At 43.9% G+C, this 13,720-nt stretch overlaps 1 protein-coding gene across 1 annotated transcript in view; it reads right to left on the reverse strand.

Annotated features, from left to right (window-relative positions):
• Positions 1 to 1,502: 1,502 nt before the first annotated feature.
• Positions 1,503 to 13,720, reverse strand: part of LOC147678932 (uncharacterized) — a 69,154-nt gene continuing 56,936 nt past the window's right edge. Inside the window, 2 exon segments of the mRNA XM_086942440.1 lie at positions 1,503 to 1,600; positions 3,671 to 4,682. Of these exon segments, the coding sequence (XP_086798566.1) occupies positions 1,503 to 1,600; positions 3,671 to 4,682 (1,110 nt within the window).

Below are 13,720 nucleotides of genomic sequence, written 5' to 3' on the forward strand. Positions count from 1 at the left end.
AACAGACCTAGTAAACAGCCGCCAACAGGCCTATAACCTATTAGCAAGGAGGCCCTGGTTAGCGACGTGAAAAGTCGCCCTAACCGGAGTCGTTGTAATTTTTTTTACACCTGTTATTTTCCTGACTTCACCATAGCTAACATGGGGGGGTGGTGGATTATGCTGATACGACCACAGGGTCGTATCAGCTAGGTTTTTCCCCTTCACCTTGCAACATCGCTAGTTTTGTCACGATGTTGGCCCTTCTCTCCCGCTATGCTGGAATACATATCACCATAGCGCTAATTGTTGCTAATACAGCTTAAGCGTGGTGATATATTCCAGCGATAGCTGGTGATGAAAATGTTTGCGCTGTGCGCGCTCTGAGATATTTTTTGCAGTTTCTTGCTGAGTGGGTCCTGACCAAGTAATATGATTTATTGATTTAGACACCGCAAGAACTTTAAGGAGAATTGTATATTCCAAGAAATCGGGGTTACACCTTTTGGGCTCTTGAAGAAGAGGTGGTAACTGGTTGACGCCCGAGTCTGTGTGCACAATGAGGGCCTCATTTATGAGGTTTTGCCGTAGGGAAGCGCAGCAGGGCTTCCTGCTGCGCTTCCCTACGGCAAAAGAAAAGGGCAGGAATGCGCCATATCTATAAGATACGGCGCATTCCTGTCCTTTTCCCCTGCGCCGGCGCACAATGGGCTGCTGTGCACCAGCGCAGGCACCCTTGGGCAATGGTGCAAGGGTGCCGGCCGTGCAGGGATGATTATTTTTGTACAGGAAAGGAAACCTTTCTGTTGAAAAATAATCACAAGAGGCTTTTCCTCTTACCATGAGTGCTGCAGAATGCAGCACACATGGAAAAAGGAAAAACGAGGAGAAATATAGATATTTCTCCCCGTTGAGCCTCCCCTCCGGCTCCCCTGGGAGGCATAAGCTTTTGGCGCTGCCTCAGATTCACGATTTCTCGTAAATCTGGGGCAGTGTCAAAAGGCCATGGATGTTACTGGGAACGCCCCCAGCAACACCCATTGCACGCCCTTTTAATGCAAATAACAGTGTTAAAGGGACTGATATCTATCAGGCAGCAGTACGCCATAAAAAGTGGCTGAGTGCTGCCTGATAAATATCATGCAAGCTTCTGCGCCAAGGAACTTCACAATAAGTGAAGTTCCGATGGCGCAAGGGGCCTCATAAATGAGGCCCTGAATGTTTAAAGAGGTACCTTCAGGCAAATGTAGCATCTCAGGAAGGACATTTGTGAAGAAGGTTGGAGGATCCGACCCTACTGCGTTCTCTGGTAAACCATACATGCGCAAGGTATTTCTTCTGTTTTCCAAATGTACCCCTTGTTTCTGCTTACAGGAGACTTGAGATTAAAGAGAGTTTACTTTTCTTTTGGTAATACCATAAGAAGAGATGTTTTGCTCCACAGCGAGTGGCCATTCATCCATTTGAGACCATCCTTCAGTGCGGTGTTGTAGTTTGACATTGGTTTCCTCCATGAAAGGGCGTTAACCATGGATTTCTTTAGGCAGCAGGTCCAGAGAGGCAGGGAGATGACTTTGTGGGAGATGGCAGGTCTTAGTTTCAATCACTTCATAAAAGCTTTCTGAAAAGATGAAGAATCCAAGAAAGTAAAGTTCAATCTCTTTATTTGCGAAGAGAGATATAGTAAAGCGACCGGCCAGAGCATCAGTGCACTACAACTGCTGTTCTGTCCATTCTACCACCCACCATTCTAAAAGAACACAGGTAAAGTAGAATGCGCAATCATTCAAATATAAACACCTATTAAAGATGCACATTTAAAGATACACACATTAATTAGATAGAACCAAAACATGTTTCCCCTTAAACAAAACAAATGAATCTAATTAAAGCAAAATGAATGTAAAAGAATAACAGTTACAAATCACGAGTTGACGTAATCCGTAAACCAAATGGGAGGTTTACGTTCCCTTGTACAACTTCTGAAACCCAGATCACCATGCATATAATAATAATAATAATCTTTATTCGGTTTTTACAGTTTGAAAAAGCCATAAAAGATAACATAGTTTTAAAAAACATTCAGTTAATTTAAAAGGAGATTTTACAATTGATTTTTAAACTCGGAAAAGTTATTTTTGCCAGTTTGATACGAAAAGCGAAAAGATGGTAAATTTCAATTACAGGTTATTTCTGTGTCTCATAATGCATTTTAAAAAATTTAATACATGATATACCGTGCCTTCTGAGTCCAAAAATTGGAGTGATAACATCGCTGGGCGGCATTGTCTGTGACCCCATTTTTTTAATAAGGGAATAAGCCATGTCTTTCGGTGTGGGTGATAGAACTTACAAAAAAGTACTGTATGGATGGTGGACTGTTGGGAATGTTCGTCACAGGGGCACAAGACCATTTCGGTACTCCAAGTATTCTTTTCAGGGAAGGTCACCAGTCTGAAAAATAAGTTCAACCTGAACCTTGTTAGGAGCATCTTTTCGTAGGTAGAAATCCCTAATGTAAGATATGGCTGAATTTTCAGAGTCTGCTGAATACTGATTGCATGCGTAACAGATTTTTTTGTGGCCAGCGTTGATAGTCTCAGGGAGTCCAAGTGGCTCAATGCTATTTGTTTTAATTCTTTTTTAGAGATTTCCTTCATTAGTTCTGGATTGTAATAGTATTTCTCGATCCCCAGATCGTGGAAGAAATTTCTAATGTAGGAGATCCAAGGTATTTTTTTAGCATGGTCCAACTCCATAATATCTCGTAGAATGTTTTTGGTCAGGTTGTTTTCCTCGGATAACCAAACTCTTCTCCAAAGCATTAGAGGTTGGATTTTGATCAAATCTTCAATAAACGGGATTCCCAGTTCTATATGCGAGGCATAAATGGAAGTGCCGCGTGGTATTGATAGAAGGAATCTCGTGAAGATGTTTTCCTCTTTTTGAATTGGGCCAGTGTTTATATGTCCCCAAATCCCAGCACCGTATAATGCTGTGGATTGGCACTTCGCAGCATATATTTGCAGCAGTTCCATTTGCGGTTTTTTCCCTAGTCTATTTAAAAATTTCATTAGTGCCATAATTGCTCTTTTAAAAAGATGTCTCCTAGCTTCTACCGCCGCTTTCCAATGTTGGGCATCATCTATCATGATGCCCAAATAGGGGTATTGCGAGGTTCTTTCAATTTTTTTTTCTTTCAGAAAGATGGTCTTTACGGGTTTTTTTGTACCACCGACCACCATAACAAAGGTTTTCTTAATGTTTATATGCAGGTCCAAGGCAGCCATAAAATCTGCATATTTGGTTAGTGATTTCTGTAGTTCATTTGGGGTTTGGGCTAAAATGACAGCGTCGTCCACATAGAGCAGGGCGGGGATCAGGCGATCTTTTACTTTTGGAAGGTCTCTTCCCCCCTTCAGCATACACTCTTCGAGACCGTTGGTGTATAATGAAAAAAGAAAGGGGGCGAGGACACAGCCTTGCCTCACTCCCCGCTCTACCCCAAATGGTGCCGTCAGTTCTCCTCTTGTCCCGAACCTCACTCTCGCTGTGGCCCCGCTGTAGAGTTCCCTTAGAAAGTCCAAGAGAGGAGGGTCTACTCCCATCTTGCTTAGCAGCGACCAGAGCTTAGTATGTGAGACACAGTCGAATGCGGAGGACAAATCCACATATGTCATAAAAATAGTACCTGTTTTTGCAAGGGTATACTTGGATATAAGCAAAGAAAGATTTAATGCTTGCTCAGTAGTTCCAAAGCCCTCCCTGAAGCCGAACTGTAGGTCTGAAAGGATGTTTTCGTCAGCCACCCACTGTTGCAACTTGCCAAGGAGGACTCTGCCAACGACTTTGCCCAGAGAATCAAGAAGGGAGATTGGGCGGTAGCACTTGACATCTTGCCTGTCCCCCTTCTTGAAAATGGGGACCATTATTGATGATGACCATGAGTCTAGCAGTCCAAGTTCCATAGTTGCGATACAAACTCGCGTGATTATTGGGGTCCACAGGTCGGGGAGGAATTTAAATAAATCGACAGGGACCCTGTCAGGACCGGGGGCTTTTCCGGGCCTACTTAAGGATAACGCTTTTTCAACATCTTGTAGGTCAACTTCCAGAGAGATTGGGAAGGTGACTGGGTTGCTTGTAGACTGATACGGACCGCTATTAGGTGTGGATTGAAAGATTTTCGAGAAATGACTCATCCATGTAGCCTCGTCTATGGCCACATCTATTTTTGGTCCGGTGGAGTCAGTTAAAGAGGGAGATTTGACTATTTTCCAGAAAGCCTGAGAGTCCTTCGAGAGTGCGCTCTCGTGCAAGGCCTTCCACAGGGATGTTTTTAGTTCTTTTTTCCTCGTCTTTCTGGCAATAGTATATTCTCTTCTGAGACCTTGGATCTTTATTACGTCTCTGTTAGGTTCTCCAAGAGCTTTCCTCAGGTTAGTCTGTGCTTTCGTGCAATCTCGATTAAACCAACCTGTGGTCTTTTTCTTATTTTGGTTGAAAGTTCTGGTTAACAGGCTTTTGACATGTTCTATGATGGTATTGAAATTTTCCAGTATTTGATTCGCCTCCGCTTGGGGATCAAGACAAATCGAGATATTTTTATAAGCAAGAGTAACTAGTCTCTTCGTAAGGATATTGGGGTCCACTTTTTCCCATTTGATTGTGAAGCCATTGGTCTTATTCAACTCGAGCCTGTTCTGTGATAAAGTGTTGGCTATGGTTACCATCAGAGAGTTCGAGTGATGTAATTGGAGACTTAGACTTAGAGCGGAGTGGTCACTAAGGCAGTTTTCCAGGATTTTAAATGTTCCGATTTGCGGTTTTAGGGCTTCTGTAACTAGTATATAATCCACTGTGGTCTCGTGGCCCCTTCCTCTATATGTAGGCTCTAGTTTATTGGTTGTTTGTTGTGTGGGATTCAAAATTTGCAAGTCCAAGTCTGAGAGTATTTTGTTCATAGCGGACCCCACTCCTGAGTGGATGAAGTGAGTTAAAGGACTGTCAGACTCGTCTACTATTCCACAGGTGTCAATAATGGGGCAAGGGTGCAAATTAAAGTCGCCACCCCAAATTACGTGAGCAGTGTCCCCTTTCTGTTTGAAGTGAGTATGTTCAGTTATTTTGCTTTGAATTTGATCAAGAACATTCACAAAATTGTCAGGATCCAAGTTGTTGTATGTATTTACTATTGAGATACGGGTTTTTTTCCCTACAGAAAATGTGAGAATCTGGAAGTTCGAAAGGAGGTCTGTCTTGATGATCTTTATGTCTACAATTGTGTTAGCCATGTAGATTACCAGACCCCCCTTAGGTCTGCCTGAGGTGCTGGGAAGGGCGGGAGAGGTAAATGTTCTGTATCCCACTAGATGGAGGGCAGCCATTGCCCATGTTTCTTGAATAGAAATGATTTGATAGTCCTTCAAGAAAACCGCTGCCGATCCATCCTCAATCTTATTTCGGAGGCCGGCCACGTTCCAGAAGACCATAGAAAACTGGGTGGATTCACATTTTTGTGCAACATTGTACTTGTGTGGTATAGATAGGGTAGGCGCTGAAATTGGGTGTGAAGATACTACTGTAGTTGATGGGGGCTCTGGTGGTTTAGTTGTTTGTCAATCGACCATTTCCAGGCCGCTGAACCTGTTCGTGGTCGGGAAGCCTAACCAGTGTTGCCCATTACTAGTGTCTTCATAGTTAGAACCAAAAGGTTGGTAAGGTGGTCTCTCCCAATGCTCCCAGTTTCCAAACCTGTTTTGGGGGCCCACGATCTGCCATGGGACTTCTCTCTGGTGATAGCTCCGATTAAGTGGATACCGAGAGTTAATGGGTTCAGTAGGTCGCATTACAGGATTGGTGGCAGCAGTTTCTAGCTCCCATGGTTGCGGAATTGGCTTCCTCCACATGTTGTCAGAGTTACGTTGGTAGTTGTTATTATTGAACCTTTTCGGGTAAAAGTAAGACAAGGGTCTTGTTACAATCCCCCCAGGGGAGTTGTTGCGTTCCCAGGAGCATATATAATCGGCTATGCTGGGATCCTCAAACGTAATGACTATGCAGTCTCCTCGAATTGTTTTTTTTCTGTAACCTACCCACGAGGTCCGGGATACTGAAGCTATTTTACTTTTCCAAGGTGGCGGGACGGGACGGTTTGTATTCAACCAGTACTGGACCTTGTTCTTTAACGACCAGTTGGGTTCGGTTCCCTCACCTGTAAGTTCGGGGACCCCCGTCATAACTACCACATATGGAGTGGCCTCGGGTGGTAAATTTAGGGTGGGTGCTTGTTCGGTTGTCCCCCTCGGGGCATTTTTTGTTTGGGGTGGTTTAGTGTTTGTTGTTACGGGTGTTTTAGGTGCCGGTGTTTTAGGAACAGGAATTTTTGTGGAAGTAGAGTTTGCAGTTGGTATTGATTGGGAACTAACTTGTGGGGGGATAACCAGGGGCGTGGGAGCTGACTTTTGTGAAATGGCGGTGTTTGCTGGAAGGATTAGTGTGGTTTGCTTTTTGGACTTTGGCGGAGGTACAGTTACAGTTTTCTTGGAAACAGGATGTGTGGGCTCTGGATTTGAAGGAGGCTTGGTATGAGGTTGAGGGGATATGGATTGTAAAGAGCCAATAATTTTTGTTAGCTGCCTCTCTATATTACTGAGTCTTGTTTCTATGAGAATTTAAAAGAAAGGCTATCTCTGTGATTAGTCTTGCTGATTCTCTTTGTCTTCCTGTGTTTTGTGAGCTTAACGAATCTGGCATTAAGGCATCACAGAGATAACGCGGTACATGGTGAATTGTTACCACGTTATTAGTTGGGGGAGCAGGGTGATTAGAAATCACTGAAACGTTTGTGTCGGTGACCGATATCGGATGTTTGGATGTTATGGAATTTGTAGCATGATCTGATTTACTCTTTGCGTTCCTTTTTTTTACAGCCCCCTCCCGCTTGCCTCTCATTTGTCTGGTTTCTTCGGGTGTGGGGTGGGGAAAAATATCGGGGGTATTCTCAAGATCGGATTCTGAGAGGGTTACAGATATTTGGGATGCTGACAAATCGACATTATTGGGTAGGCTAAGTCTGTTTGTGGTCACCGCCATTTGCGTTGAGGCTGGCTGTATTTCTTGAGTTTTTGCTGTTGCAAGTAATCCCATTGATGAACGACGTGCAATTGCCAGTTCAGTAGAAACTCTACCCTCGATTAGGCTTATACTCTGGTCGATGAAGGTATTTGCTTTGGCCAGAAAGTCGTCCATTGGACCTAGTAGTTGATCACCTATACCATTCTTTTTTGTTTTTTTCTGCCTGGTGGATCGCGTGTTCATTTTGCAATGAGTGTTCACCTGGAAAGGGTACTGGGTTGATGAATTGTAGGGGGAGTCAAGATGTTTATGAATGCCTGTAGTGGGGTGGCCGGGGTATGGTTGTTAGAGGGGTGGGCCGGACCGGACTCTCCCGTCCTCGAACGGCCTCAAACGGCCCTGTCTTTGCCCAGTCTTAGCCCGGGCTGCGTCCCGCGCTGCGGGAGTGAGTTGGCTTTTTGTAAGAGGCGCCAAAAGGGCAGGGGGCGGGCCAGCAGGGAGAGCGGACCGGAAGCTCTTCCTTGGTCTCGCAGGGACTTCTGGGAAATGAAGTCCCCGCACGCTCGCAGCCCTGCTGGTGCCTCGAGCCCCTTACCGCCTTGACGCTGATAGTCCTTGCGTGTCCTCCAGAAAGGCTGCTGGCGCTGTGACCCAGCAGCGATGCGGCACCCGCGAAGCGGGTGCGGCGAGGAATGGGCAGGAAGCCTCGTGCGCCGATGGACCAAGTGCCCTGGTGCACTTGAAAGCCTCGTTTCTCTGGGTCTGGGTCCTCCGTTCAAGAATGAAAGAAAGTAAGTGTCCCCACCATGCATATCCTCAGAACTACTTTTGGGACACTCATTGGCATTGAGATTACCAGGTACAGTTTGTTTGGATAATCTCTCCATATTCCACCATTTGCCATTACTCAGTCTAACAGATCTGTTTTTAATGAATGTCATTTGTAAAGAATTTGAAAACTTGGAATATCCCTTAGCTGTATGTCCAGGCAATCTCACTTTAACCCAATCACCTACTTTAAAAGCAAACTGTTTTCTCCCTTTATTTGGTATGTTCGTGATATACTTATTTTGTGCCTTAAGACGTTCAGCCTTTACCTTATCTAGATCTACCTTAGAAATGCTGAGAAAGCAAGTCCAGTTCTTGGGATAGTTCCTTCCTCATGGCCAATGGAACTCATCTAGATTTGCGCACTACAGGCTGTGCATCATGCTTTAGAACAATCTGATGAGGAAAACCTTTAATGCAACCAAGAGTTTCACTAAAGACTGTAGGAAAAGACGTTTTCCAATCCTTGGCATGAACACCATCAGTAGAGATTGTAAAATGATCTTTGAGTAAGACTTGGTCTGTATTTTTAGGGTCTGAAATGATTCCCAAATTCTTTTGCTCTAGCCAACCCAACAGAGAAGATTTATCCTCAGCCACATAAACAATAGCTGGAGTAGAACGCCATTTAAATGATAAGATACAATCAAATTCACCTAAAACTTGAATAGGTTTGCCACCATAGGCGACCGGTTTAATCAAGGACTTTCTTAAAGGAACCTGTTTTAGTTTGTTCCAATCTTCAGGTCTAATTAATGTGAAAAAGGAACCTGAATCAGCCATCATAGGAATGTGTATATCATTAATCTCTACTTGACAATATGGACGTTTTATATTGGAAGAATGGAGTTCCACAACTTGAACCATGTTTTTTGACAAATTAGAAAGTGTCATGTTATTTTGGGAATCAATGGTTACTAACTCATCATCACAAGATAACATCATGATTTAATTTCCTTCAGCGCTATCTGCATCAGGATCTACTTCAGACTTGGTTTCAATGGAAACAAACTTTTTCGTACTAGGTTTAAAATTGGAAACATAAGGTCTGGACTTACACACTTATGAAAAATGACCTTTCTTTTTGCACTAGGTACACACTTTGTCAATAGCAGGGTAAGAAGGAGCATTTCCTAAAAGGTTTCTACTACCACACTTATAACATTCCAGTGGTTTCCGTTTATCATATTTTGTTTCTTTTTTAGAAACAACTTTATCAACAGCTAATGCATGTACTTTGCTGTCCAAAGTCATTTGATCCATGTATAATGCAGTTGCTTCAATAGTCTTAGCTATTTCTAAGGCCTTATCTAATGTTAAATCAGGGGTGGTTAGTATTTTTTCTTGAATCTTTTTACTATTAGCTTTTTATATCAACTGATCTTCTAACATTTCATCATGAAAGGTTTTATAGTCACAAGTAGAAGCTAAAGCCCTAAATCACTTACACAAACCTATACTGTCTCATTAGGTAATTGTTTCCTCATATAAAATTCATGTCATTTCATAATAACATTGCCTTTCTCTTTAAACCTGGTTTCTAACACTTTTATGGCAGATGCATATTGATCCACTGAATCACTGGCATCACCTTCACTCATAATTTCCACAGGAGGTAAGTGTTTTAACACGTTTATACCTTCAGTACCTAAAGTATGTTGCAGTAGCGCAAACTTTTTTTTTTTAGTAAATACTTTGGCTTCAATGGCTTCTAAATAAGCCTCGAAACCCTCTAACCACAATTCCCATTCTAAATAAGGATTTCCAGGAGTGGACAGAAAAGGAGGAGGTGGACGTACCGACTGTTGCATGAAGGTATGTAATATGTGGGCAGAAGCAGTTAAATGTTAAAATATTGCAGACAAAAATATCTATTACTCTGTAAAGGAAAAACAATTATGGTAAATAATCCAATGCAAATTCACAATATTAGTAAGTTGTGCAGTGTGACACATACAAGGTTGATAAGAATTGTAAAAATAAACTGGTTAAAAGCTGTGCATATCAGCGGTTAATATGCACGTTGTGACTTAAATATGTAAGAGTTGTAAGTTGCAGCTGTGTGCATCAGCGTGAATACGCGATGATGCACTAATGATTTGAAGACTTTCAAAGTCAGCTGATTTAGCTGTGTGTATCAGCGTGAACTTGCAGATTCACGGAAGACCAGAGAATCAGGCATGAAAGACAGTTCCACGAGGTGTTCTTTACCAAGCGAAGACCAAATTCAGCCGCGATTTTGTTAAATGGTGTTCCGGTTAAAGATTACCATGGAAACGATAATAGCAACAACAGTGACGTGACGATCACTTGCCTGACGAAGTACCTCACAAAAGGCACCGCTCCAGGAAACTGCATAGCTAGCGCATAACTACGCGCGTCAGCACGTACGGATGAAACAGTGAAGCCAATTAAGATTGAAATGCACACAAAGACACGCACGCGTTTAATTAACAGGCACTCCAGATGAGGGTCAGAGGTGCTCGAAATCTGAAAAAGAGATGAAGGGGCTGACAACTCACAATTGTCGGAAAGCTCAAACAATATCCGCTCCAAACAATTTCCGCTTCACAGGAAGACAGCAAACAAGATGAATCCAGGAAAGACAGGAAAATCCCAAAAAACGATGAAATCCGAGCCACCAGGAAGACCAGATGCTCTCCACCGGTCCACATTGCCGCCAATAAAAAGATGAAGAATCCAAGAAGGTAAAGTTCAATCTCTTTTATTTGTGAAGAGAAATATAGTAAAGCGACCGGCCTGAGCATCAGCACATTACAACTGATGTTATGTCCATTCTACCACCCACCATTCTAAAAGAGCACAGGTAAAGTGGCATGCACAATCATTCAACTATAAATACCCATTTAAGATCCACATTTAAAGATACACATATTACTTACATAGAACCCAACACTTTCCCAGAAGTCGTTGGCACAGGAGCCGTATTTGTAGATGCACCATTCTTTGAAAGAATACCTAAAGAAGCTTCCATGGATGCAAACATCGTAAATACCGTAGAATTTTTAACAAATCTATTCTTTAAAGATAGGACAAAGGAATCAAATCCCTTCACTCTTCCCATATGCCAAGCATGAGAACAAAAAAAGAAATACTAACAGCAGATGTAGAGATAGCTGAAAAACAAAAGAAGTTGCAGTAGATATTTGGTGAATACAGCTCAAGATACCATACCAAAAAGAAAAATTAATAGGGAGCAAGAATGATATATATCTTTTTTTTAGCTGTCCAGAACTGCCAAAAAGTTTTTTTCAAAAAGGCTCTTGAAAAGTGATGAAAAGGCCTACCTTTATACATATTATCATTAGCAAAGACGGTTGAAAAGGTTTTCCTTAAACTCATCAGCTTTGAGAACCCTTTGTTTAATTTGTTAGAACATTTTGCCCTCTAGTGGCAAAATGTTCTAATAGCCTTATAGCCCTTCGTAGCAGGGATATATTGGCAATTAAAGTCCCGCTGTCTCGTTAAAGTCCCTCGCCTTCAGCTCGGGCCATTAATGATTCAGCGGGCCTTTAATAGCCGGTATAGCCCGCTACGGCAGGCTATAAGGCTATATTATGATTTCATGTTTTGTTGTGCACACGAGTCAACTGTTGCAGCGATTCCTCCACTCACACCAGGTGTTTATCTGCAGGTGCCACACACTCCAGAACCACCCCAACTACGCAAATGGATCCCAATAACACAATTACTTTAAAAGTTAGGGGCATTCACATACCTGCGCCAGACACTCTCTTCCTATCTCAGGCTCATATTGTCCTCTTGCAGGAATCACACTTGATGCTACCTGAGATCACTGGACTTCAGAGGCTCTAGCGGGGAAGCTCTTTGCAACAGGGAGCATTGGTGTGGTTCAGGCCTCTGCAGTGGATTACCGTGGCTAGTGGCCCTAGATTGATCATTGCCCTGCTCCCAGGTTCTTGCTCCACGGGCACTGTGGAATTGGCTGAAGCATTGGCGGTTGGTGGATGTCTGGCAACACAGCAAGTTCACAGGCAAAGTCTACTCGTGCTTTTTGGGCTCTCATCAGCTACATGTTTGACTGGACAAAACTGTGTGTACCTCTACCTTTGCTTCATCAGTGATACGGACTCACTCCAACCACAAGCAATTCCTGCAGAAGTTCCCCAGCAGTCCCTGTATCCCACTAGACTGCTTAACTAAAGACCAGCACTCAATTGGCCTGGAGGCGCCAGCGGGCTGCGAGAGACACAATGTGTCATCTGTTCTCTGCCCGCGGCGCTCCCCGCGCTCGAATTGCAAAGGTCATTAAAATGAGGCAATTCAAAAAGGATTCCCCAGCGCAATATCGCGCTGCAAATAAACAAAAAGGTACACAGGCTTCAGCACGTCCTGGCACTCACGGTATTCGGAAATGCAGCAAATGTCAGCGCGACCTTGCGCGTAAAGTAAACAACCAGGAGAACAGGCTCTGGGGCGTCCTCGCCTCTGGGGAGGCAGGAAAGCAGCGGACTTCAGCAGGCCCAGGGTGAATAAAGAACTGATCAGGGACTAAGTTTACACAAAAAGGCTTTCGCAAGAAGAATCCTCTAAGGTACAGCAGCCTTGGGGCTGGAAGGTTCCCAAACGATTTCAAAGAGGCAGGAAGGGTGTGGTCCTAGACGGGAAGAAAGCCAAGCACCGGAGAATGGGGGTTGACGGCCTATGTGACGTAGAGGTCACCTGACCTAAACTAGTGCAGCATGGGAAAGCATACAGTGTAGCACCCGCCGCAGTGCATCATGGGAATGGTAGTCTTGGGCCATTATCAAGCAGAGACAAGGTACAGGAAGCCTGGCGGTCAGCATCAGTCATCCACCGCGACTCCCCAGGCCGAGTTTCTTTCTACGCTAGAACTACCGCACTTTACCCCATAACAATGGGCGGACCTGGGTGAGCGCTCACTCGAGAGGAAATACAGTAGTTACCTGCTTAACTGCTTGTTGCTGACTCACATGACGCCCCAACTGGCACACCTGGGAACTCCCTGGAAGGTGGATCTTGCTCGACCCTATACAGAGAAGAACCGGAGGGCCTACCCACATCTCACAGAATGTGAAATTCTGGCTAATGCAATTTTACCTCATGCATGGAGCACACCTTACCATAGTCAAAACACATCTATATTTGTATCAGACGAACGCTGCCTTCCCCTGATGAGCTATAGTTGAGGCTGATCTGCTCCACATGTTATGAGACTGTCATCCTTACACACCTATTGGCAAGATATCACGACCCGACTATCCTGCTGTACGGAGCGTCCAGCATTACACACTTGGGAGGCGTGTGTGCTGGGTCAACTACCTAGGACCATAAAACACAAGATTACTTACTGATTCCTTTTTAACTGTCAAGCGACTCATAACTCACCAGTGGAAGTCCCCAGACCTTCCCTCAGTCAAGGCCTGGATACAATCAATCCTTGTGTGGGCGCTCCACAGCGAGGACGCCAGAGGGCTGCGCAAATACCTGGTAGCTCAAAACTGGGATGCAATACTGGTGGAATTCAGATCATCGATACAGGTCCCGGAAGAGGGCACACGCGATTGATGGGGGGGTTGGAGTTGACTGGATGGAATGAACTCCCCATGAGATATTAGTGGACTGACTTACCTCTTCGTTGGTGTCAGACATGCAGGAGGGTGGTCCTGCTCCAACATCCATGATCACAGACGCGCACCAACGCTGCTGGTTTTGGGATGGTAAATGACACAGTTGCGTATTACTCTACTTTCAGACTCTAGATGGTCACTTCATTGAGTTTTCTTCTTAGCATGAATCAGAATCTTGCAATATATGCTATTTCAGAACGTTG

The sequence above is a fragment of the Lissotriton vulgaris genome, chromosome 11 (genome assembly GCF_964263255.1).
Source record: "Lissotriton vulgaris chromosome 11, aLisVul1.2, whole genome shotgun sequence".
In the NCBI taxonomy this organism is placed as follows: Eukaryota; Metazoa; Chordata; class Amphibia; order Caudata; family Salamandridae; genus Lissotriton; species Lissotriton vulgaris.